Here is a 25,484-nt window from a genome sequence, read left to right as displayed (position 1 = left end):
GTTCTCACCCTGTGTTGGTGGTTTAGGATGGACAAGCATGAAGCAAACTACCTCCAGCTATATGCAGGCTGGGTCAGACAGGGGGTTCAAAAAACAACAGGGTTTGGTTTGGGTTTGTTTTTTTAGGGTGGGGTTTTTTTTTTGGAGGAGGAGGAGGGTGCAGAAAAAATGCAACCTTTCATGGTGAAGTGACTGCATGTTTGTTCCAGGTCATGGATGTTTAGAGTCAGAAAGCAGTCTGGGAGATGAGATTTGCTAAATCATCCCTTTGGACCTGGGAGCAGCAGCCACCTGCAAGTCAAGTCAGTGACACTGCAAAGGGCTGTGTTATGTACTCCTTATTCCCAAAGCAAACTATTACTCACACAAATAGTTTCACTGCAGTCAACAAAACTCTTCATGTGAGACCAGTGCGACACAAGGGCTATATTTTCACTATCTATTATGGGCTACTCTGTGGCCACCCACAGGACCAAACTCATCTGCCTCTCACATTGATGGACTGCAACTATTGACCCTGCTACAGTCCAACTGTGGCCTCAGAGCATCTTTGGGCCCCAGGTACCTGATCATGGGCAGATGTTATCCTCCTGCCAGGCATGCTCTCATAGCTCTTTCATAAGGCAGCCATATGGATGAGAGTTAGGCAGAGATCTAGCATGCTCCTTCGAAGCTGACTTTAATAGCAGCTGGACATAAGCAAGGGCTCGGATTTGACAAACACTCATTAAGGGCTTTTGTTGGGTTCAGCATGAACTGCATGAAGGAAAGCCTTTCTTCTCATGTAACCAAAACCACCACATCCAGCAAGATACACATTCTCTTAGAATATTTCTGCACTAGCAGCATTTATGTAAACTTCCTGACTTGTTAGATGACCTTATGCTGTGTGTTAGATCCACTGAGGTAAGTAATGTAATTTTTAAAAGCTCTCTCCCTCACTTTGATCTGCATTTACTCTCACTGGACTTTTTTGACTTGCCACCATATGATTTTGGCTATTTTTTTGCAATATGCAACTTCCTGAGCCTTCAGCATTCAATTCCATTAACAGAGCAAAATGCGTGGGACAGGCACCATTAGAAGTTAGTCATCTTTAAAACAGAGGCTGTCTTATCTCTTCAGCAGATTACACAACCTGTTATGACATCAAAGCAAATTAAGATTCCTGAAGACAAGACAGTCTCTGTTATGGGCACAGTCCCCCCATCAGCAACAGGGTGGTTCCAAGAGAACCAGAGTTTCTGCTCTCTTCTGGTTACACTGGATGTTTCATGGAGATTGTACTCTGCAGAGGCTTTTTAAATGATGTATTCACAAAGGCCACAGATCCATTAAAAAGGCTGTGCAAAGCATCTTTCATTGTCTGTCACAACTTCTCTGTAAGGAGCTTTCCTGAACTTTTATGAACTCAATACCAGAACACAAGTTCATCTCCCTGTGTGCAGCTCTACCTCAAAACATCTCAGTGATCATCTTCAGAGTCACTGTGTGCATCTCTCAATGGGATGATGCACCTGCTAGGGCTGGGGCCAGGGATCTTCAGCAAGGACTGCCCAACTTGTAATGCAGCTTGGCCAGTTCTCCGGCACAAGGGAGGGAGAGGAGCTCTAAGTCACTGAGCATAATCAATGCTGGTTTTGAAAGAGCCAGTTTGTGAACACTCATAGCTGTGCTAGTCTTTCACCCCCCTCTCCTCCAGTTCTCAGTCCAAACCACTGTTCTTGTCACTCTCCATCTTCTCACATTCCCCAACCTCAGTCTGGAGCAAGCACTGAGAAAGGCTGCAAAGGAGAGTAGAGGCCCTGGTGAGTGCTGAACTCTGCTAAGGAAGAGAATTTTCCTATGGGAATAGAAGGAAGAGTGTCTTGTAAGGTAAATGGCAGTTCTCATACAAGAATGCAGGAAACCACATAGCTCTGCACCGGCTATCTGAATGGGGTCAAGGGACTCAGCAGAGCCTCTTTGAAGGAAGGGCTGCATTGGTATTTGAAAGGGATCATTCAGTGCTGGCAGATGACAGTCAGGTCAGTGTTTCTATGTTCTATATCTCATGTCTTTGGTCTGCTACTCTCCTGCTCTGCCACTGGCTTTTCCTCTTGCACTTTTTCCTCAAGGGCTTTCTTCTGCTGCTTATACATGCCAGCCAAACTCAATTTTCTATCACAAATTAAATGCATAAGCCAGTCCTTGAAGCCAAGAAAGAGTCTAGCTTCACCCCCACCAGTTTGCTGCTCTGATGAGTTCCCGCTCTCCACAGCCCCACACTTGCACAGCACCCAGCACAAGGAGCCACTCTATGTCAGGGCTGCTGCCTAGCCACCCCCCTGTTCCCCCCCATCCTTATCACTGGCCTGAAAGATGAGTCAGGTTTGTGACGAGGAAGAACAGACACTAAGAATCAGATCCACCGTAGATGTCAATTTAACTAGCCCAGAGCAGAGGCTGGGGCAGTTACCCTGTCCTACTCCCAAGCAGAGACAGCAGCCTCTTTTCATTTTCATTGCAGCAAGTTTTGTGCTTCTCATCAACAAGGGCAGCGTTTTCATTTAAAAGCCAACAGGGTCCAGGATCACAGGGCATGTAGGCACTTTTATCCTTAAATCCTGATGCTGATCTTAGTTTCTCTTTGTGTAATAAATGATCAAAGTAAAGAAGATCCACCACAGCCTAGTGAGTGCATGTGTTTTGTGGGTGGCTTTGTTTTGCTTTTGTCTCTCCACAGGAGTGAGGAGGGGAAAATACACAAGCGGAGAAGCAATTTAAGTGCAAACCAAATGTAATTACTCTGCCCGTGATGCTGCGACATTAATCCAAACTGTAATTGCAAGCAGACTTCTTGATAGCATGCACTGTTTGTGCCTGAAAGCCATGATGTGACACAGGGGCTCTTCCCACCTTTGACAGGAGCACAATGAAGACAGGTAGATTTAACTACAGAAGAGCTCTGTGACTCTGATGCTAAGGCAGATAAATAAAGGACAACACACTTGAATACATCTACTCTCCAGGCCATCGAACTCTCAAAGTCTCATGGGACTTGCGGCAGAAGTTGCTAAAAGACTTGCCCCTTGAAGAAGGCAGCAGTTGGAGAAACACATTTTTGACTGGCCAGTCAAACTCCTGTTAACACTTTAGAGATGTAGATAGGCTGGCTGGTTAGTCTGTTCCAACATGACACACACTTGTGCTCTGTTGAAAGGGCTTATCTGTCTTGTCAGCAAGGTCGCCAGAACAGGGATAGCCTCTGGGCAGACTTCACTGTGAGCTCTGCTCCGCTGAGATTGTTCAAGCCTGCAAGAAAGAACAGCTCCTATGTGGAAAAGCAATGGTCAAGTTAGCAAAGAATGGTCAAGTTAGCTCTTCTTAACAAGTCTAGGCACACTGTTATTAATAAAGCACGTCAAGTATGAAGGATGGTTTCAGGAAACTGCAGAACAAGGTGTCAAAAGATCCAGGGAACAGAAAATTTGAGCTCTGAAGTAGAACTGCTATTGTGCTAAGCCAGGCTGGTGTAAAACAGTATCTGTTCAAGCTTCCCTAGAGCAGATCTTGTAAAATCAGTGGTAAGCATTTACCACTACTTAGCCAGTAAGTTCTTCAAGTTTTTTTTTGTTTTTGTTTTTTGTTTTTTTTTGTTAATACAACCATTTACTTCTTCAGTTCCACTTATTCTGAAAAAGAGGACAGCTGTCTCAAAGAACATGATCGGGGTGTGGGGGGGGAGTCTTCAATAAGACCACCAAAAGGTGTTCCTTTTCCAGGGCACCTGAAAAATTACACTAAGCCCACTTATGCTAAACGCCCTTCCGTTCAGCAACTGCTTCCACACAGCATGTGATCTGCCGTATATGGATTGGACAGGAGAAGTAAGTCTAAAAACAATGAGCCATTTATAGATTCTCTTTTGCCATCAACTCTTAGTTCTTCCCCTCTCCCCAACTTATTCTTCTCTGCTCAAATCTGACCACTAAAACAGTTGTCTTCTCACTCTCACGCCCCTGCGCTCCTGTTTCAATTTCCAGCTGCCTTTGCTATTTTCCCTGACGTGCAATTGAACATTAAATGGTTTGACAGGCAGAACATGTACTCACCCAACCACTTATTCCCAATCAATATTCACATGGAATTCCTGTTAACAAGCAAGAGTTATGCACACACTTGGAAGTGAGGGTGGCCTCTTAAGTGATCACTTCATCTAAAGGTATGACTGATCACTTTCTTGCCTACCTTAACCAGCAATCAGATTTTCCACCCCACATACCCCCACAGCAGGGCTGTTTTTGCAAGAGTAAGATCATAACTTTTTTTGTGATCTCTATTGTTCATCTTTGCAATTAATCAGGGAATTTAACATGGGTTAAAAATAACAGAAAATCCAGCACATAGCCAGCTTTTATTCAGTTAGAAATCAGCCTTCTAGAGGTTTTTTTTTGCTAATCTTTTCCAACCTAGACATGGCATGATCACATTTTAGTGAACACTGTTTACACAGTGTTTCTTTACCCTGAATTAGACACTATTCCTAATGGTGCCAGTGGAAGCAATGATGGAAGTGCTAAGCATCATATGGAGCAGAAGGTAAATGGCAAAACTGATGTTTTACTCACTGGGCTTTGAACCACATGAGCAGGATTCATTTTTTTAACACCTCTGCTGAAACAGTTTTAGCCTTGTTATACACAGAGGAACTAAAAGACACTGCCTGTTCTTAAGTCTTCCAGGACGCTTGAAGGTAAACAAAATGGAGAGGTTTTAAAAGTGCTTTACAGCACCATACTTTTAAAAAAAATTAAAATCACAATTCTACTCCCACCTCTGTTCTTACTCCTTGCTAGGCATCTATTTGATGCTCTGAGCAAGCACCACTGCTCTAACAACCAGGATAAACTGACAACTAATAATGGGGACTAACTGGGCAATCCCAGTAGAGAGGAAAGCACAGAAACAGTAACACATACTGATAGTTTCCTGTTTTGTTACAAAACTGAATTAGCCAAGCTTTCAGAGAGAAAAATGGGTAGAGAATTCTACCCAGAAATAATTTAACTGCAACTCTGCTTTTACTTACTCCTGAGCAAACTAAATTGCCATTACTAGCAGTTTTTAGGCAGGGAACTCCAATCTGCTAAAAACACTTTCAACTCAGCAAGTTATTTATGTTTGAAATCTGCTCAGCCTATGAAGACTAACAAAGGAATTGGTTTTGTAGACATGTGCTTTATTTGCCAAATGCCGTTAAATGAGACAGGCAATCTATCACAGATATTAATAGTAGCAAGTTTGGGCTATTCTGAGGCTCAAATATGAGGCTATTTTTCGTATTGACCTTAACAAAAGACCATGGTCACAAATGACCCTAACAACTAATCTAGACTTGATCTGCAGAGGTACAGAACTTGGAAACCAGCTTGTGTGTTGTGGATGACACACACCTGCCTTCGGACAATCCACCAGAAGATGCTTTACATTCATGAGTTACATCTGCCCTGGGGCAATACCTGCTCTTCAGCTTGGAGGAAGCAGGCCTACCCAAACAGGAATTTACTTGGTCTTGGGGTGTAATGAGTATGTGGAACACGCACAAAAAATTATTCCAGTATTCCAACTCCTAATCTCATGCTCCATCCCACACCACTTGTGTCCTCTCCTTCCTCCAGGACAAATACTAACCTAGCATGGCCTGCTAAGCAGCATGCAGATGTCAGAGCAGACCTAGCCCAGCTCAAAGAAATTCTCTACTCACAGAAGAAGCTGCTACAGCTGCACAAAACTGTTATCCTCACTAGTAAATATATAATAAAGTAGCCTCAAGGGGTAACTGGTATTCCATGAGCTGCCACCAACTTTCACTATCTTTTTCCTCTGGCCAATTTTTACACTGCTCTATACGTGTCCAGATTGCTTTCTGATGCTCTTTTGTTGAGTCTGAGGACTATGTGCTTTACTGCTGTTGCTTTTCTAGTAGAAATGATTACTCATTTCCCTGGAATAGCCTCAGATCCTTTGCCATTTTCATGCGCTCACATTATATCTGAAAGCTCAAAGAGGACATGCAAATGATTAGAATAGTTCCAACAGCCCAAAAGAGAAGTCAAAACAGTGTCTCTTCTGGTACTTGGGAGCATATGATTAATGAGAATTTCCTCCACTGGGAAAGGCTCTTGCAGTCTTTGGCCTCAAAAACAAGCAGACTTTACGCACCAGAGCCTTACTATGAACTCAGAGCAAAACAAACAGGAAAGGTGGGTTTCAGAGTATCTTATGCCTGTACATTGCTTGCATACTGAACAGCCCGACTGCCAGCATTCTTTCTATTCACCTTTCCACATCGATATATTCACATTCAAAAATAGAAGCTGGGTAGTATAGTCTGTAGCGTGGACCAAATCCTCAGAAAGCAACACTCTCTCCAGCCTCTGAGGGGAATTGCTTGAGTAAACTCTGGAGAATTGGTCCCTGTAGACATTAGACTACGTAAGAACTGACGCAAGCAGGGGCTGGGGGTGAATCTGCTCCCACTGATGGATCTACACCTGCATATGCCACTTTGCCTTACTTAGAGAAAGTTTTCTTTGTGCAAGTAATTATGCAGCATGGCGGGCAACGCGGTTTTCTGAGCTGCCCAAGACACATCCTGCACACAAGCAGAGCCTGCTGACTTCAACCGGACCCCGCACACGGCTGCATCTGAGTCATCTGGATTTTGTGCTTATGAGTACAAAACTGCTTGCTATGACCCAGATGGAATTAACAGAGTATTCTCCTCGTTTTTAATTGTTAGATCATCCTTTTTTAACTCCAGCAAAGATGACTTGCAGACTAAGTCTCTTGGGGGTCAAGGCAGTTGTTTTGTTTGTACAGCAATTAGCACAGCAGGATCCTAGGCCACAAATGGCCTCCAAGGCTACATCTATACTATCGTGTTAGCTCAAACCTCAACTCTTCATTTAAGCCCAAACTTCCCAACTATCAACACCGCCTACACAGAGGTTTATACTCTGGCCTAGTCAGGAACATGAAGTGAGCTCACACCTCATGGCTTGAGCTGTGCTCTATGAACAGCACAGATGCAGTAGTTTTGAGCTCTTTCCTCTAACAGGGGTCATCCAGAGAGGCCACCACAGGCAGGATCTGAAGCTGCAGTTCTCCTCATACTCAGTCAAGTCTTCACCATCTTAACTTGAAAAGCAAGAATGACCTGGAGTCACACTCCTCAACATCACCACCTCGGCTCCTGGGAAAAGCTTGAGGAAGCAAGGTGTATTTGCTAGATCACACTTGGATCAGCAGAGTACAGTGACTACTAGCATTGTTTCAGCTAACACAGCAAGACATGTTTGTCTTGGGTGAAGGCAAAATGGCAGCTCAAAGAATCTAATGGACCACATGGGTCTTTAGAAGGGCTCTGCAAACCCCATTTGACAACACTAGTGAAGCAGTGCAAACAGCCCTAAAGTAACAGTTGCTTTCCCAAGCCTTCAATGAGAAAGCATGAGGCAACAGCTCCAGGAGGACTATCAATAGTATGATCCCAATTCTGCCACGTTAGGGATCTCCAAGACCAGTCAACTCTAATCCAGTACAAGGGTTTAATGAGATACAATGAAAATTAAAGCCAAAGTCAGACAAGAAACAAGGGTCACATTACTAACAATGTGACCAATTTAACCAGAATTATAATGAAATCCCCAACACCTGGAGGAAAAGCTCTCCAAGAAACCACATAATTCAAATGGAAACATTAGTCCTGATGCAGAAATTAGTCTTTGACCTGTCTTACTCCCGACATCTAGATGGAACACCATAGAGTACCCTCCTTTTCATGAGGACTGTGCTGCCCCAATCACCATCTGAGCTTACTAGCTCTTTCAAGCAGACCTAGCATGTTCCCTGCCACTCCCAGTTTCCAATTCTCCATGTCTTTAGTTTTCAAATTTTGCATGATATATTTTGCCTGTGGCACAGTAGATCACTTACCCTTCTCCTATTAGCCCTCTCTGTTTAATTACAGTTTAATGTGAATTGATCTTTACATTAATGAGCCTGTAAAGAAGACTGATTTTCTTCAAGAGACTTTTATGCTCAGTTTGGCAGCAGAGTAGTCCTATTGATTTCGCCTTCCCCAATAAATATGCTGCAGAATGTCACTGCATCCTCTGTGAATCAGCTAATCCTATTTCACACTCTTTTGCTCCAAAAATCCCTATTCTGACTTGCTTGTTGTCTGTGCTTATTCAGAGCAAGATCATGGGGCCAAAGCATCTCAAACAGCTTTAACTGTTGCTAACATACAGCTGACTGCCGTGGGTCACTATCCCCTTTGTTCTTAAATGGTTGGGGACTTAAAAGATCTACAGTGAAAGAAGCGAAAGTTATTTTTAAGTGTTTAATCTGTTAACTTCCTTAACTCCTAGCCAGCTAAGGACATGGCACAGAGTACGGTCTGTTTACCACGCTTGCTTCACAGGTCTGGTTAGCAGGCTCTCCACTGAGCTCTACAGCTGCGTAACAGCCTGTGTTGGTGTGCCTGCACTGGTGGATGCTGACTGAATCAGGCTGGCCAGCTTGGAGCCAGGGCAGAGGACAAAGATCCACCTCCGTCATCCTGTGGGGACATCCCAAAAGCCCTCCAGGATGCATTTACCCACACACAGGTAGATGATGCAGTGGCAGACAGGTCCCAGAGTAAGGGCTGAGCTTCTGCTTGCACAGGGGTTTGTGGGAAACCTGTAGTAACACACCAATGCAGACCTGATTGCAGCTCAGGTCCTCCTCTTACCTGGCATGCTAGCAAGGCTAAGAGACTCTCCACACAAGTTAGTGAGGAAGTTGGATTTAAACAGACTCAGTTCTGCTGCAAATAAATGGTTTCTTCCATTCTCCCATTCCCCACCAGATCAGGTAACAGAGTCTTCTCGAGAGCCTACAGAGTTAACACACTTCAGTTGCAGCAGAACACTGAGAAGGGAAATCCTCAGCCAAGAGCATGTCAGTGAAAACATCCTGCCATCAACTCCCAAATGTCCAAGTCTAGGAACTGTAGCTAAATTACAAATGCTGTGGGAATTTCAGGCAAGATTCTCCTCTCAGCTACTCCGATGTAATTTCGGAATGAATCCAGATTCAGTCTCTCCCCCTCCCAGCTGAATTTCCTGGCTTTTGTTTGCACTAACAGATGTTTGCATTTAATGTCTGTCTTTATTTGGTAACCCGTACATAGATTATTTTTCCCTTCTGTTCTATTAAAAGCCTTATCAAGTCCCTTATGTTTGCTCTTGTTGAGATGAACGACTTTGGCAGTATTTTCAACATGCAAGGCAAACAAACTGACTCTTCAAGGAATAATTAAACTGAACTAAACTTCATGGCAGTATATTAGGGCATTGCATGTTTGATACATATGTTATGCCTGCATCCATCTGCAGTCTGAAACATACAAAGATTTGCAGAAAACCTTGAGAATTCTCTCTCCCACAGATTCCCACATGCTTACATATATACATAACTGGCCCATGGTCCACAGACACATGCGGTCAAGCAAGTTTTGGGTGATGGAGACAGGTATGGGAAACCCTAAAACAGGGAATGCAAAGCCATCAAGCTTATTAAAAAAACACCTTTATGGAAAATTTCAGTTTGGCAGTATGGCACATTTCTTTCTCCCAGCACCAAAATGAGAAAAAGTCTCTTCCCCAGTTTAGGAAGAGTAGGAGATGAAGTAACTCATTCAGAAGGACTGTTCTGAGTGACAAATACACAACCTTTGCTTTTATAATACATTCACAGCCCTTTGGAAATACTTAACCACATGCAATATACAAAACCTACTTCAGAGGTTTGTGAGGTAAACACACTTCACACATTTCTAAACACTAAAAAAAAAAGGAAATGTATTTATTTTTCTTTAGCAGTAAGAATACACTGTAACACTATATACTTAAACATAAACCAGTTTCTCAGTACACAGTCTTCATTATGAGTCTTCACCCTGGGTTTGGTTTGGCAGCCTCCCCAATTATTACTTCACAGATTTAAAGGCCAGAAGAAACCAGTATGACCATATAATCTGATTCCTGACATCACACAAGGCCAAAGAACTTTACACAACAATTTGTGTATGAAGCCCATTAACCTACAGTTGAACTAAAGGACCATCTTTTAGGAAGCCATCCAATTGATTAAAAGACTCCCGAGGATGGAGAAAGCTTCGCTTCCTCAGCAAATCATTCCAATGTGAGTTAGTCAGCAACATTGATTAAAGCAGGTACTTTAAAACATCTTTCAGATTATTTTTACCTCTGATAAAAATTAAAAGGAAATACGAGGGGGAAAAAAAGTGGCATTCTCTGAAACAAGCTAAACAAAGAGATCCTTCTTGCAGAGGTATGACAGCAGCATTACAAATACCACTATCAGAGTTATTTATGTGTAGCAGCTGAGGAAAGCAATACAGATTTCTGGAAAGTGATACTAAGCAGGTCTGTTTAGAATACCGCCCTTTTATCATTTGGCTTTGTACCTTCCCCTTCCTTCTGCACCACTCTGAAATTTCAGGAGCTGTAAATCTACTGCCTTCCACTAGTCATTATTCCTCCTTTCCAAACTGCTTATTTCATTTCAGGAATAAAAAACCCAAAGCCCTAACAATTTGGTCCTTTGCCAACGGCTAAATTAATAGCAAAAATAACAACAGGGGCTTGTGAAACTTGGATCATTTATAGACTTTGTGAGAAAGAAAAGCCGATTTGGGGGGCCTAAAACTATATCCTGGATGGTAAATTGTATGCAAGCTTTCCACCCATAAATCAGATTTCTGGAGCTTTTTGAATCCCAATGCACAACATACTGGGTTATATGGCAGCCTGGTAAGCTCAGTTCCAAGTGGCAGGCAGATGGCCTCTCATGTCAGGGGATCGTGCCTTAAACAAGGGACCCTGCTCGAAGGGAGTTACCACCCTGCTCTGCAACCAGCAGCCCCCAGATCACGCATCCAGACTTCACATGTGGTCACACAAGCAGGGAGAGGCTGTGGCAGGAGGCAGAAATCAAACAAGATGGTTTCACACCAACTGCATGTGACACATTTGACAGGTCTGATAACTGCTGCGACACAAGCCACCCCTCCACCCAGGAGGCGAAGTGGTTACTTATGCATTTAACAGAGACACTTGCTAGATCCAGCACTGATGATAGCAGAGGAGCACTTAGGCCCTTCATAAGCTCTCCAGGAACACGGTATACCCAAGAACCAGATCAAAGGCACCATATCTCAAACAAAAGCTAAACTCACTTCACGCCACAAGTAAGATATGGACACCAATTTGAAGCTAAGATCCTTAAACTGAATTAAGGCAGTGAGGGAGTTGCTCTGCTTTGCATATTTTAACACTGCCTAATGGAAGAGCAGGAACAGTGCCAGTTCATCGCACTCAATTCTGTCCTTGATTTAAATAATAGGAATGTACTTTTAGTCAACAGATCAAGGTTGTCTCAGAGTAAGTCAGAGCCTTTTGAGCATGAGAGGCCAATCGACTGGTGGTATGGACATGGGCATTTTCCACTACAAGAAGCAAATCCATGGCAAATATGGACACCTGCTTGTGGGTGTATGCTGCAAGGCCATGCACACTGGAAGCCATCGCTTGAACTGCTCAAGCACTTTGCTGGAGTCCATATCAGCTATAACTACTTCCCCTTCCCAGGAACTTGGGAGGTATCATGCACACCTCAGCAAAATTCCTTCTTGGTGTGCATTACAAGCAGACACATGCACAAATAATTTTAGAAATCCACACTCCTAAGGTACTAAGAAGTTTAATTTTATAATGTATTCATTCCCTTCAGTAGCATCCTCAATCCAAGATCATTGGTGGCAGGTACACAAGGGCTCTCAGGTGTCTTCTGCACACACCTAAACTACCAAAGTTAGGAACTTCAAAGCTTCTGCAGCTCTAGCCTTACAATCACCAATCATGCTCTCAAAAGAGAAGAAAAAAGGAAAAAAAAAAAAAAAAGAAGTTGAAAGAGACCATAAAAATGGGTCTGGAATGAGTTCTCTGTAAGATTAAGATGTGGATAGTCTCTAGCTTTAAGAAAAAATAAGAAATGATCAGAACAAGGCCAGGGAAAATAGAGAACAATAAAGAAAAGGTAAAATTATATACTCTTTTAATAGCACAAGTATGACATAATGGTTGAAACCCAAAGGCAGATCAGAAAAAAAAGAAAATTTTTACTCAGCACACAACTAACCTGTGCAGTTTACTGACATAAGTTACTACTGAGCATAAGCACAACATTAATTGAGCCCAACCTCGTACAAATCACATGACTCCAGAAGATGTTTCTTAGTTAAGGTGCCAACAAGCCTGATAACAAAATCTGAAGAGTCAGCAGAAGTGGGTGTGACACCCACGAAACTCTCCGTTGGTAGCAGCTAAACCCACCTCACAAACAGCCCAAAGACAAAAGCCGAAAGAGGCAGCAGTCACTTACAGGTGGAGGGAGCGGACACTGGAAGCAGCGGGTCCCAGGGAAGGAATGGCGGTCAGCTCGTTGTTGTTCAGTCGCCTGCAAGAAAGAGAAATTAATTGTTGAAGCAAGCAGCCTACGACCAAGCGGGAGCAGGGGACAGCCACAGTACTTCTTTATCCAAAGCCCCTGACTCTGCAGGAACATCGACATTTTGGCAGAGGCCTCCATCTCAGGGGGTTCACCTGGGTCTCTCTGACAGTCCCACCTTAACCTCCCAACCCTTTAAAAGGAGAGCCACCATAACTGGTCCCACAGTATCTTCTTTACAAAAGCAAGGCTTTTTTTCCCCTTCCACCCGCTTCCTTAAGTGAAGTCAAGTGCCTCTGAGGAAGGCACTGTGCCACAGCCCTCCACTGGCCTGACTTTCCACAGTCATGGAGCCAAGCCTGAGATAGGAAACTGTTTGCACCCACGGCCACGAGGCAGCTGGCTCCCGCTGCCTCAGGACAGTGAATTTAACCGTCTCCCCAAGCGGCAGCCCCCACTCGCCCCTCCATGTCAGGCCAGGGTGTGGGGACCCAGCAGTGTGCCATGGCGGTAGGGAACGGCAGCCTCAGGCCTCCTCTCCACACCAGGCCAAGCTCTGGAAATCCCCGAACACAGCAAGAGACTCACAAAAAACTGGCACTGGGCACACCAATGCCACCGAAAGCAGGTGACCTGCTCCAGCCAGCCGGCTGGGGAGCACCACGCAGCCCCCCGGGGCTAATGGCAATTACAGACAGGGCCCTGCTCCTGGTACAAAAATGTCCCCTTCAATGGCCCAATGTTTGAAGTGTTTTTCTGAGTGAAAACAGATCCTTGCCATGTGACTGGCTCTTCCTTGGTTTAAAGAGCCCTTGTTTGTATGGTGAATTAGTCAATTAATTACTGTAACAGTCACTTGTCTGGCTGCTTGAAAATTACCTAATTTCTTACCCATCTTGCCCGCTCCCCCACCCCGCCGCCGCCACATGCTGAAGCAATTAAAGCCGAGCCCCTGCCAGGCTGAGCAAGGCAGCACACGGCGGCTCCCCAGGACCCCCGGCCACCATCGCTTGAGGCAGAACCTCGCCTTTAAACTGCTCCCCTTTCTGCAGGGGGTCTGCAAGGGGACCTCGAAAAGATCACAATTTGGGTGCAAGCAGCAGAGCATCCTGTAGCAGGCAGGGGAGCATGGCACAGCTGAGACGTGCTAAGCCGTGGGCATGAGTTGGGGCAATCATAAATTGTGGTTTGGGGGTTTTTTTGTTTGTTTTTTTTCTTTCCTTTAAAACTATTTTTGGCAGGTGGGAGAGGGCAGCGGTACATCCATCCCAGAACTTCCTTCTGGCTCCTCCGAGAGCAGGCAAGATATTTGATTTCATGAGGAGTTCCAGGCACTGCTGGGATAAAAGCTTTCCTCAGCCTCGTCTCTGCGTCTGACATTATACCTGTACTTTAAAATGTAAGGGGAAAAAAGCCAGATGCATTGCAATTCAGCAAGGAGCACCACTTTGCAACTAAAAGCTCATTGTTGCTCATATTACAGCAAGGTCTAGAGCTTTTAAAGGTACAAAGCAAGCTGGAAAGACCATTAAAATGCTTATAGTTGTGCCACGTTTTCATTAACATCCAACTGAGCATCTTCTGGAAAGGCGCAGGAGAAGGAGGATAATTAGGCCCACCCTCCGCTATCCTAGGTCAGCTCTGGTTAAGCAGCTCCAACACTGACAAGCATCTAACATCTGGTCAAACCCTCCTCCGACATAAGTGTGATTTTCATATATCAGCCTCCTGTCAGGTCAGAAGTAGTCCTCCCACCTCATCTTCTCTCTTGGCTCACAGGCACCAGTTGCCAATGCGGAGACAACCAAGCTCAGTATTTGCCTGGGATTTCCATCTCATCTTCTCCTTCCCCCATGTAAAGGAACAACAAAAACAGCAAAAATAGCAAAAAAACCCCCAAACCAGAACAGCCAGGCTCAACAAATTTAAACTTTCAGTCTCCTTTCTCCTCCCCAGCCCTCCCCTTTGACGACACAAACCTGCTGCCTCTGGATGCTAAGGCAGAGGAGGAGGGGGGCCACCCGTATAAAATATTTACGGTCCAGTTGCCAGGCTGGTGTCAAGCTGAAATGGAGCCTGCTCAAAAATAGCACAGCTCTCCAGAGCTTTCAGTGAAAGGCACTTTAGAAAATAAAAGGTGAGTTGTTTGGGCAGGAATTTTAGCACAGTTACTACTTTTGTTACAAATGAGCTTGGAAAACCTGAGAGCCATGCAACCATCACTTTCATGAATCTCATGATCCCTATGACCTGAGGAAAGCCCAGAAAGGACCACAAGGCCCACCCCACAGCAGCACCATCCATCCCACCCTTTCAACCCAGGTACAAGAATGGACAGACCCCGGGGGTTGTAATTAGAGGGAGCCACCAAATGGGATGAGAGAAGGCATAGGTGTCCTGAAAGAAAGTAATGTTCTGCTCCAGCCCCTGCCACCTGAGCCTCCATCAGCACAAAGCTATTTGTTTCAGAGCATGTGGGATCACAGGGTTTCATACCACTTTGAGCCACTAGATTTCATCCCACAGACTTAAACTTTTAAGGAAAAAAAGCTTCTCAAACAGAAAAAAACAACCCACAAACAACTGCCTAAACCTAGGGACAGGGAAAAGTATAGGGTAAATACAGCTATTACTCTATTACAATCTCAGTAAAGCAAAACAGAGCATCCAAGATAAGCTACGAAGTTTTGGTTTGCAGACATTTTCTTAAAATCAAGGCAAAACAAAGGGTTTTCAAAATATATCACACTAATTATTCACATAGACACACACACAGAGCTTTGAGCCTCATCTGTAATGCTCAGGAACCACAGGCACCGTGTTTGAAGCATCATGGGAGGTTTCAGGTCTTATCAATGCATCTATTATTTGGGGCAATCTCTTCCCCGAGGGTGACTTGGTTTGCCCAGCACAGCGCGCAGAGCAAAACACTGACTTGCTCTCAAGACATGCCACAGCATGATGCTTATTTCATGAATGTTTGTAAAGTGCTTAAAAAAAAAAAAAAAACTCAGAAAGGAGATGCTCTGGCAGTACAGATGTGGTTCTCTTTGTGAAATGCAGTTTATTTCAGTGGTCTGTGGTTTAGCTGTTATTCAAAAGCAACCAATATTGGTAGATAGGGCTTTTAATAGAGCTTCTCCTTCACACTTTCCAGAGCCTGCCTTCCAGGCTCTGCTCCAGACCTCTGCCTCCATTCCAGTCTCCCATTTCTGACTGCTCCCTCTCACTCCTACTCACTCCTCTGCTCTCTCCCTTTTCCCTTACCCTGCCTTTCTGACATAGCAAGCAGCTCTCAGCTGCACCATTACTTTGCAGGCTGCATTACTTACCTCCCCCAAACCCTGACATCTTTTTTTAGCAGATGACTGTTCAGTGCAGGGTTTGTCCTGCTCTTGATGCATGCAGCTCTTTGCACAAGGGAGCTCCCTACCTAAGGAATCAGAAGCCATACACATTTCCCAGCCCTGTGCTCCCTGAAGTCACATGCCTTCAGGCACTTCCACAAATAAAAGCTATTGCTAAGCCACAATCATGTTAGGATAATTCTAAAGTCTCATGGGATCAAGGCTGCAATTCTCTTCTTTAAGCACAGAGCAATTTAAGGCTTTCCATAGTTTAAAGAGAAGTTGAGAAAACAGAACCTACAGGCAGCGTTTTGCTGACCTGCATCACTTTCACCTCCCCGACTGCTCTCTAGGATGATCATAATGAACTGATTTCAGAGCACTGCAGTCACTCCTGATGCATATTCCTCACTTAATCACAATCCCTAGCAAGACCCTACTATTAGTGTAAGCAGGAGAGCCAGGGGCAATCAGGCCAGGGGAAAGATGCCGCATTAATTCCCATTGTCCAGTCCTGCAGGCATCAGTCAGGCAGAACTCCCACTGTAGTAAACCCTTTTGCCTATTTAAGAATCACAGGATCTGGCCCCTCCACAAGCCCCAGAGCCAACACTTAATGAAAACAGAGGACAAGAGAAAATGCATGATATACACAGAGCACCGTATTGTTTCTGAAAGGAAATGTTTTTTCAGTTTCCCATGAGGCATCAGTAGCTCTTCAAACACAGCCCAAACCTCAAGTATGCCAGCGATTCAACATTCAAACACAAGCTCATTACCTCAACCCACCGCTTGCAATTTTAGTCACTTTCGTTTTTCAAAACCCAAAATCAGAGCCCCAGGAATCACTGTGAAGAACTGACAAGCACAGCTCCTCTGCGAGTGTAACTGCTGAGCATTTACACAGATCAGGAGCTAGGAAATCCTGTGATTCCCCACACAAGGTTTCTTTTACCAGCAAGGGAGGTCTGGCACAGCCACTCAGACCTTTGCCAGCTCCTTCTCTTCTCCCACTAAAGCAGAAGACAGCTCTGCTGTTTCAGCCTCTCCTAGCAGACTTCAAACAGAATTTGTTCTGGTTCCAAAAGGAGCACAAATGTCTGAGAGAGGAGGAGACACAGTTAAGTGCTTTGTTATCCACTACACTACACCTTTGTTTCCTGGGAGATTTGGGTTAGGTTGGCATCAGGTATCACAATCCAGGCTGTTCTGCCTTGCTTCAGGGTTATGCTTTCAGCAAGGAGCTTTGTGTGTATGTTCAGGTGTGTCAGCTGAACTGTTCCCTCAGAGCATTGCACAAGACGGAGGGAGGCAAACTCCAATGATTTCCAATAACAGCTACGCTGTTTTAATTGGGATGTTGTGTTCTGCTAATTGATTAGTTTAAAAAACAGCACAGATACAATATGGAGAAAAAAAAAAAAACCAACCCTCCACACCAAGTCGGATCTGCTCATTCAAGTTATCTAAAGGAAGGTACTGTCTTAGGAAACTATATACAATTTCCTCCTGGCCCACAAGCCGCCCTGGCAAAATACAATTAAAACCTTTGAAAGAATACTTACACTTCCTGCAGGTTTGACAGTCCTGCAAAGGCAGAAGGATCAATCTCCGTCAACTTGTTGTAGCTCAGGTTTCTGTTAAAATAAAAGAGAGTGGAATCAGCATACTGCAGTTACTGTGCTCAGCAAAACACAGTCATCTTAATTATTCCCGATTGCACTGGGAGAGCGGTGTGGTTTTGTTTCTTTTTTTTTTTTTAAAAAGAGCACTTAAACATAGTAGAGCAGCACTTTTCTGCTGAATACATGAGTGAATGAGTTTAGTTCTGTGATCAAAATGTTATCTAGCTCTCTCTAAGCTTTTCCCTCTTTTGCATTAGTGTGGTTTTAATTTGTCTTTATTTTAGACAATTACATTTATTATTCTTCTATTGGTTATTCACAACCACAAAACTAAATCACAGATGAATAGGATATTTGCTGACAAATTAAAGTCTGAACTGAAACAATCAACAAACCTTCTGCTAAATATTTTATAGCTATATTCACACAGTATTTTTATATACCACTGTGTGTTACATACAAAATATACACACATAGGTATGTACACTTACTATGTGTAACCATAGAATACATTCTATGTTTTCTAACAGGATGATATTATTAGTATACCACTAAATGTTTTTTTTTTAAATCAGCAATTACAGCTTTCAGCCAGTCATGTAGTAGCACACACTTTGGTCCTCAACAACCCCAACCAATGCTTTCCAACTACCCAACAGTCCAAATCTAGATCATATTATAGCACTTCATTGATGGATGGCAAATAGGTTGTGCTTTATTATCTGAAAACAGCCTGGTGGGAGAGCAGACCTGCCTCGCAGGACATCCCTGTTTGGAGATACAGCCAGAGCTCAATGTGCTCCTCCTGGAAGGAATGCACTGCGACTGCTAAGGACAGCAAACAGCCAAAATAATGCAAATAAAGTACCGACTCTGAAAACCACAAGCAAGAGCTTTGCCATGCTCTGCTGTAGCATCGTACGGTGCAACAGCAAAACCTCCCCTCCAAGATGCACCCTATCAGCACACCACACATGACAGGTCAAACCTGCAGCTAGGGACTTAGCAGGTGAGCACAGATCAATTAAGACCAAGTGACTAATGATGCAGAAATTAACAAATGGCCTGATTAACATGATGTATGCAGTGTTGGCATGTTCCCCTGAGTGTGTAATCTAAAGAGGGAGGAGGCAAATTGATGGGTGGTAGCAGAAAAGCAACCACAATAATAAGCTGCAAGGAAATTGTGAGGGGGACCTACTTTAATTTTACTCTGCTCCACACCCTGCTCTGGGATATTATCCTGGGTAAAATTCAACCCTCTTGTCTCCTCTGCAAGGGAGATTACACCCTCTTACCGCACCTCTGAACATAACCCAAAAGATTCATGGCCTGATTCTAGATAAGCCCTCAAACATTCAGCTGCTTATTCAAACCACTAAGCCAGTCTGACTGGAAAACTCGCCAATCTTTCCTGTTTTGTGTATTTTCTTTGTTTTAAAGCTGCGCCCACAGAACCCGGGCAGGTCTGGAGCCCAAACTGGTAAACAGGACCTAAGTCACTGAGGCACCTACTGAACTTTTATCCATGCTACGTGACCCAAGAGCCGAGGGACACAAAAAAAGGGCAGCTGGCAGAAGAGCATAGATGGAGACCTCCTGTTTGAATCACTCGTGTCAACACACTGCACTTCGTGGTAATGCAAAGAGAAATCTAGGTCCACAGCAATCTTACAAATACCAAGACTTGAAAGACTACAAAGCTTACCAACTTTGCATGGTTAGCAGGAAGCAAAACACACCTCTTTCAAGCTAAAAAGCAGTTATTGATCACCTGCCCTCCTATAATGCATTTATGGGAAGTCCTCAAAGCGTTCCCCTGCACACGGGAACCATTTCATAGTTCTCATGCACATGCTGTTCCCCATCATTTCAGAGCTCTGAAGACGGCTCCTTGCATCTTGCCTGAAATGTTCAGGTTTTTGCCAATACCTGCTGTGAAAGAAGGCTCTACAAATCAACAACACAGGCTGGCTTTTAACAGAATCTAGACCTGAAGCTACACAGGAGTGTAAAACCTAACCAAGCATCTAGTTTTAAAATATGCTGTCCTGTAAGTCCCTACTGTCTTTTAAAACACTCAAGAGACCTTTAAATCAATACCAGCCTACAGCAGATATCCATTTCACTATGAACTCAAAGGCATTTATCTAAATAAAAGTCAAACTGCAGTTTAAACTCAGAGTGCGTTTGAAAGCCAAGTCCATATTCATAGCACAATTACGAATTAAAGTGCAATTTGCCCACAGATTACATTACTTTTTTTTTTTCCCCCAAACCACACAGCAAGATCAGGTTGGAGCTTGTTCCTGCCTGATGTACAGGCAAGAAGAGAAAAATACAACAGGTGATGTCCTATAGGCTCAACACAATAAAGATAAAGCTGACACAGAAACACTAGTGACAAACTGTAAGGGGGAAATACAATCACAGTCATGACGATGCATGAATCCAAGTGTCTTCATGTATTTCCATGCCTTCTATTGCTAAAAATCTTTGGATTTCTTCAGGTAATCTATTTATCCTCAAAACATTCCTCTGCAATAGGCTAAGCAGCTATTTTATGAATCAAGCACTGAAAATTACCAGCACCAAAATTATCATCTCTACACTTGTCAAAAGGACCAGATCCCTGTCTTAGCCAGTGCTCAATCACTGAGTGATGCTGACATGAACCTCAGAAGTTCACAAGTGAAAAAACCAAAGGTCTTTGTAAATTAAAGGATTTCATGGCCACAGCTTAACATAATCCAAAGCGACTTTCTGATTATCATTGCTGCCATTCAAGAAGTTTGAACATCAAAGTCGTTGCACAAGTAGCTGGCTCTTCAGATAGCACAGCTGTATTTTGCCTACTCCAGCAACAGAAAGACTTTCCAATGGTTGCTGCAGAAATACAAGCGAACTCCACTTTCTTGTATGCCCAAGTCTTCAGTTCTCCCCATACTACCCACTCCAACTGCCAACTATCCTCACCAAACATACAATACACTGTTCAAAAATCGGGGGGGGGATGAAAGCTAGAAATACAGAGTCAGTGCAAAATAAACAGGAAACTTGAAATTAACAGATAAAACAAAATAAAGAGTTTACTCAATTTCTGAAACTAGCTGTATTTTAACTTACATTAAAATGCCCATGAATTTGTAGCCTGAAGCATTAGCAGTCAAAAGATATGTTTCCCAGAACTCAGATCCCCTCGCTAGACAGTATTTGGCATGCCAGTCACAGCATTCAAACGGGGGAAAGAATTAACGTGCTCCAACAGATAGATCATTGGGACTGGGAGTCAGGAAACCTCTGTCTATTCCTGGCTCTCTTCATCTCCTGCTGAGTGACCGGGTCATGTCACATCACCTCTGCAGAGCTTTTGTTTCCACAGCCACCCTTTGTCTGTCTCGTCTATTTAGACTGTAAATAAAATTGAGGTAGGTATTGTCTTGGTTTGCCCGATGCTGATGAAATGAGGCCTCAATTTTGGTTGGGCTCCAGTAATGCAAATAAAGGGAACTCAAAACTTGAGGTCATGGGTGCATATGACTGCTCCCCCACCACTAAGCATGGGTCCCAGATGTACGGTAGTGCATGAAGCGCTGCAGGGGCTGTAATGTCCCCATCAGCCCAGCCTCTCCAAACTGAGCAGACCAGCAACACAGGCTGGTTGGAGATGCCAAGCTTAGGGGCACAGCTATCCCATCGCTGAAAACTGTCACGTTTCTGCTCTCCCATAGCACAGAACATGTTCCTTCTTGAGGGGCCCCTTGGTTTGATGCCATGCAGTAGTGCAATGGCTCACTGAGCAAATATTTCTGCCATCAGTATTCTAAAATGTCTTCTTCACAAAAAAAAAGAGCGCCCAAAACCCAAAGCCAAAATCCTGTCCTTTCCCAAATCAGCACTCCCCTAAACCATCTGAGTTCTCTCATGTGCTGGGCATCTCTTCTAAGCAGCAGCTTGTAAAGCATCATCTACAGTGTTCTATGCCAGTCCCAGGAGAGCATGTCTTTGGGGTGCAGTCACCCCGTTTCTGGCACCTGCACACATGGGGTTAGCCAAGCCAAAGTGTGGGCATGCCCACACAGAAACAGACTGCCCAGAGTCCTGCCTGCTTCTCTGGGGCTGTAAGTTCAGGGAAGCATCCTACAAAGGTCGGAAGCTTCTACAGATGGCAGAGAAGACAGAGCAGAGCCACCAACCTAAGTGGCCCCTAACGTTCAGATTGTTTTTCCCTGTTGAATAGAAGCTGATCTGAAGTTTGTGGGGGTTTTTTAAAGTTTGACTTACTGGCATGAGAAGTGCTCTACACAGTATTTATCCATTACATACTTCAAGTCTTCCTTGTGTTGGCTAATCTGACAATGTAGGGTTTTTCCCCTCCTGTTACTAAGATGTCCACAATCTGGAACTGAGAGCCTGTTAAATCAGTATGGGAAGGTCCCTGTTCTGTCTGTTCAACCATTCCATTCTTTAAATAAGAAAGCAGTGTTTGCCTTTAGTTAGCATTGTGAAAATGGCACTGTGGATCACTGAACATTGCAGAGACTGAAAGGAAAGCCTTGTTAAATAACCAGGTACATAAGCCTGCCCTGAAACCACCTCCTGAAAGTAATAATGCTATCACATAAAGAGTCCTGCCTGCCAGCAAGGAGGGATCAGTCATCTCTTTGAATCCTGAGATGCCAATCCTGCCTCCTTGGGCAAGGTGTGGGGCAGACTGGGAGTTCATGTAGAAGTTTTGACTCTGCTTTGGGAACTTGACCAGTGCAGAGAAAATCCACCTCTCTTTTGAAAACAGAGGTGCCCGGCTGGCTTGCCAGACAAAGGACTAGAGACATACGTGCCTCCTAGTTTCTGCTCACCATGATGATGGCTAAATTCTGTTCAGTGAGGTGAAGGCTTCCGACCCTTACGTCAAAACCATTTATCTGTCAGTGCAGAAGATTATGTCAAAAGCGTTTCTGCACCTTTTGATGACAGGCATTGGAGAAAAGGAGGATGGCTCGAAGTTCTGCCACTGCCGACTGTGGCTTTCATTAAACACTTTGTCAACCATTGTCATAACACAACTTTTCATCGCTCCTGCACAAAAGGGAGCCAAGGGCCCAGAACAATCGAGCCCTGCAATAGAAATTCCTCTGGCTAATCTGTCGAAAGATAGCTGCCTAGTCCACAGCTTACTGAATAGGCACCATCCTCTTCCCACATGTTTGTAGATGGCTTTACAGCACTGGAATGGAGGCCCCATGCACACTTGATTGGGTATGAAAAGCATGGCTGCAGCTGAATTAGCTTGGGGATGGGGGCCCGGGGAACAAGAGAGGGAACACATTGCCCATGCTAAAAGTATACAGCTGTGCAGGGAAGAAAGCACACTGAAATTTCTCTTTTAAAACAAGTTTGTGAGCTCCCAGAGACATGGCAGAGTCCTCATATGCAGGGACATGTGAGGCTTAACAGTGAAGCACAAAAGCGATGAAAGAAACTGCAAGGATTCAGGTGGCTGTATGGACTGTAAGGATAGAAAAAAGCAGCTTTAGTCCATTTTTCTTTCTTGTGCACAAGTCCAAAGTCTATTCCCATGAGGCAAGAGCAGCCAAACAGCTACTGCAGCTAGTGCTAGCTACCCATAGCTGCACTGCACAGCAACACCTTCCCTTAAATGGGATTTTTTTCAGTTTCCCCCTAAAACAAATGGCCACTAAATGGAGTTGCATGAACCACCACAGTGATGAGAGTCAGAAGGAGCTTTCACGTACTAGGCATGCAGTCCTTAATTACCTTCCGGAGGATTTCTTGCAGATTCCTTTGCAGTGGCTGAAGCACCGCCAGAAGCTGAAGCCTGGACTTGGGGAAATCATTCACCCAACCCACCACAGCCATTCCTGGGTTTCCTTTGAATCCGCCCGCTAAACTGACAGAAAACCACAGATTCTTATACCTCTTGGCTCCCTCATCAGCCTCACTTCTATTCCACTGCTCCCAAACCCAGCCTAACAGGCCTATGGTCAGGAAGGACGAAGAACAGAAATAGATCTTTGGTGAAGGATGCACTGAAGGGCTCTGCACCCACGCTACATCTCGCGGTTCAGCCAGCCTCAAGCGTGAGCTCCCACAGTGGTGAGCAATACTTGGCCTGGGCTGTGCAACCTCCGGGATGCTCACATTTTTGGGGCACCCACGGCTGTGATAAGCCGAGGCCCTCGTGATTTCTTTTACAGCGTAAAAGCTGCAAAGCACCGAGCCTACAAGAGAAGGGACACTGCTGGGGCACAGAAATGTCCCACACCAAGCATCAGCATGAGTTACGTCCAAAAATGAGGTAAGAGCAACAAAACGCAGGGCGCCAGAGAGATGAATGTCCCAGCTTGGTGCTGTAAGAGCTTTGGAGAGAAGAAGGGGACTCTTCAGGACACGGGAAGGACAAGCAGCACCCACGTGGGTGAAGCTGTGCCCCATCACTGAGAGGTCCTGTTAGCAGCTAAACGAATGTGCTCACTCAGGCTTTACTTATGCCCTAGCTCAAATTAGCAGCAGCAGCAGCATATTAGCTTGGGTTAATAGCCTGCTCATATAAGGGGCTTTATGTGCAGGAGGGAGTCAACTTAAGGGCAACCCTCAAGCCATAATATGAGCTAATTTGACAGCGAAGACAAACTTTGAGAGGTCATCCAGACACCAAGAAAACTGCACCATGAATCACTCTCAGTCATGACCAACAATACTGTCTAAAGGAAATTCCTGTAGCATGATCACCAAAGAATCAATACCACACTGATTCCAGCAGATGCATGCAGTCATTAATGCAAAGAATACTAATTAAAACCACATCACTGAGAAGCATTGTGCCGGACTACAATTTAAGTTAGCATGTGGTTGATATGGTTCAAGGAATTAGCGAATTATCTTCTTATCTTCAAGTAACTTTCAGGGATGGATTTTCAGCCCTGGCCCTTCCTCCTGCTCTGCCACTCTTCTGCTCACAAGCGCGCAGAGACCGCACATCTGGCACGCAAGGAAACCTGCGTGTACAAGCCTGGTAAGGAAACCACCAGAGCCGGTCTGCTCACACCAGGCTGCAAACGTGAATATCTCTATCGTTGTCAGCTCCCTGACTCCAACGTGCAGCACGGGAGAGCAACCACGCTCTCGGTGGCCGAGGAAGGGCAGAGAAGTCCTATGCAGGAGTGTTGGGTAACGCTACGCTGCTGCCGGGGCTTCTACATCTCCTACAACAAGGAACTCTTACAGGCTTATTGGTCTCTTCAAAAAGGGTAGTGTCAGGTCATTTTAGGCGCTGTTCGCTTTACACAAGTGTGTTTTGACAAAACCTAGGATCCCATTTCCTCCTATTTTAATAACCTTAGCAAAACTAAAATGGAGTTCTTTTTTGCCTTTTTTTTTTTTTTTTGCTTGGAGGACCATCTTCTCCAAAAACCCCAAATGTTTTATTTTTTTTTATTTTTTTTTTAAGAACGAAAGATTAGGTTTAGCTTAATCTACACAATCACACACATATGCAAGTACACCACAATATACATGCAAAGCACTTGGGAAACTCGGGTGCTTAGGGACCTCTTGCTACACCTCTGCAGCATCAGGAGAGACATGATACTCATTTCACCAGGGCTTGATCCTGGTCCACTCAACAGGAGTTTTCTCAGCATTTCAACTGCTCCATGCTCCAAAAAACGTAAAGCGAGATTTCAAGACGTGAACTCATTTTAAAGCCATCCAATGGCCTCAGTAGCAGAGGGAGGACTGTGAGCCCGTGTTTCTACAGTGTGCCCCACCAACGCTCGTGGCTGATACAGCCTTTCCCTCTGCTGGGGGCCTGTACAGACCTTCCCAGCAGCCAGTAGGGACCCAAAGCAAGTATGAATGACAAGGTATCCAACAACGCTTTCTCTGCTTCTGAAAAAAAAAAAAAAAAAAAAAAAAAGAACAGGCC

At 44.4% G+C, this 25,484-nt stretch overlaps 1 protein-coding gene across 1 annotated transcript in view; it reads right to left on the bottom strand.

Annotated features, from left to right (window-relative positions):
- LRIG1 (leucine-rich repeats and immunoglobulin-like domains 1) overlaps positions 1-25,484 on the bottom strand; it is a 92,438-nt gene that overhangs the window by 38,123 nt on the left and 28,831 nt on the right. The window contains exons 2-3 of the mRNA XM_010573309.1: positions 17,477-17,548; positions 12,499-12,573 (exon numbers count right to left, since the gene is read on the bottom strand). Of these exons, the coding sequence (XP_010571611.1) occupies positions 12,499-12,573; positions 17,477-17,548 (147 nt within the window). The remainder of the gene's footprint in view (positions 1-12,498; positions 12,574-17,476; positions 17,549-25,484) is intronic.

Source organism: Haliaeetus leucocephalus, unplaced genomic scaffold, assembly GCF_000737465.1.
Source record: "Haliaeetus leucocephalus isolate CR32 unplaced genomic scaffold, Haliaeetus_leucocephalus-4.0 Scaffold2, whole genome shotgun sequence".
NCBI lineage: Eukaryota > Metazoa > Chordata > Aves > Accipitriformes > Accipitridae > Haliaeetus > Haliaeetus leucocephalus.
Note: the sequence above shows the minus strand (reverse complement) of the source record. Positions and strands in the feature narration are given on the sequence as shown.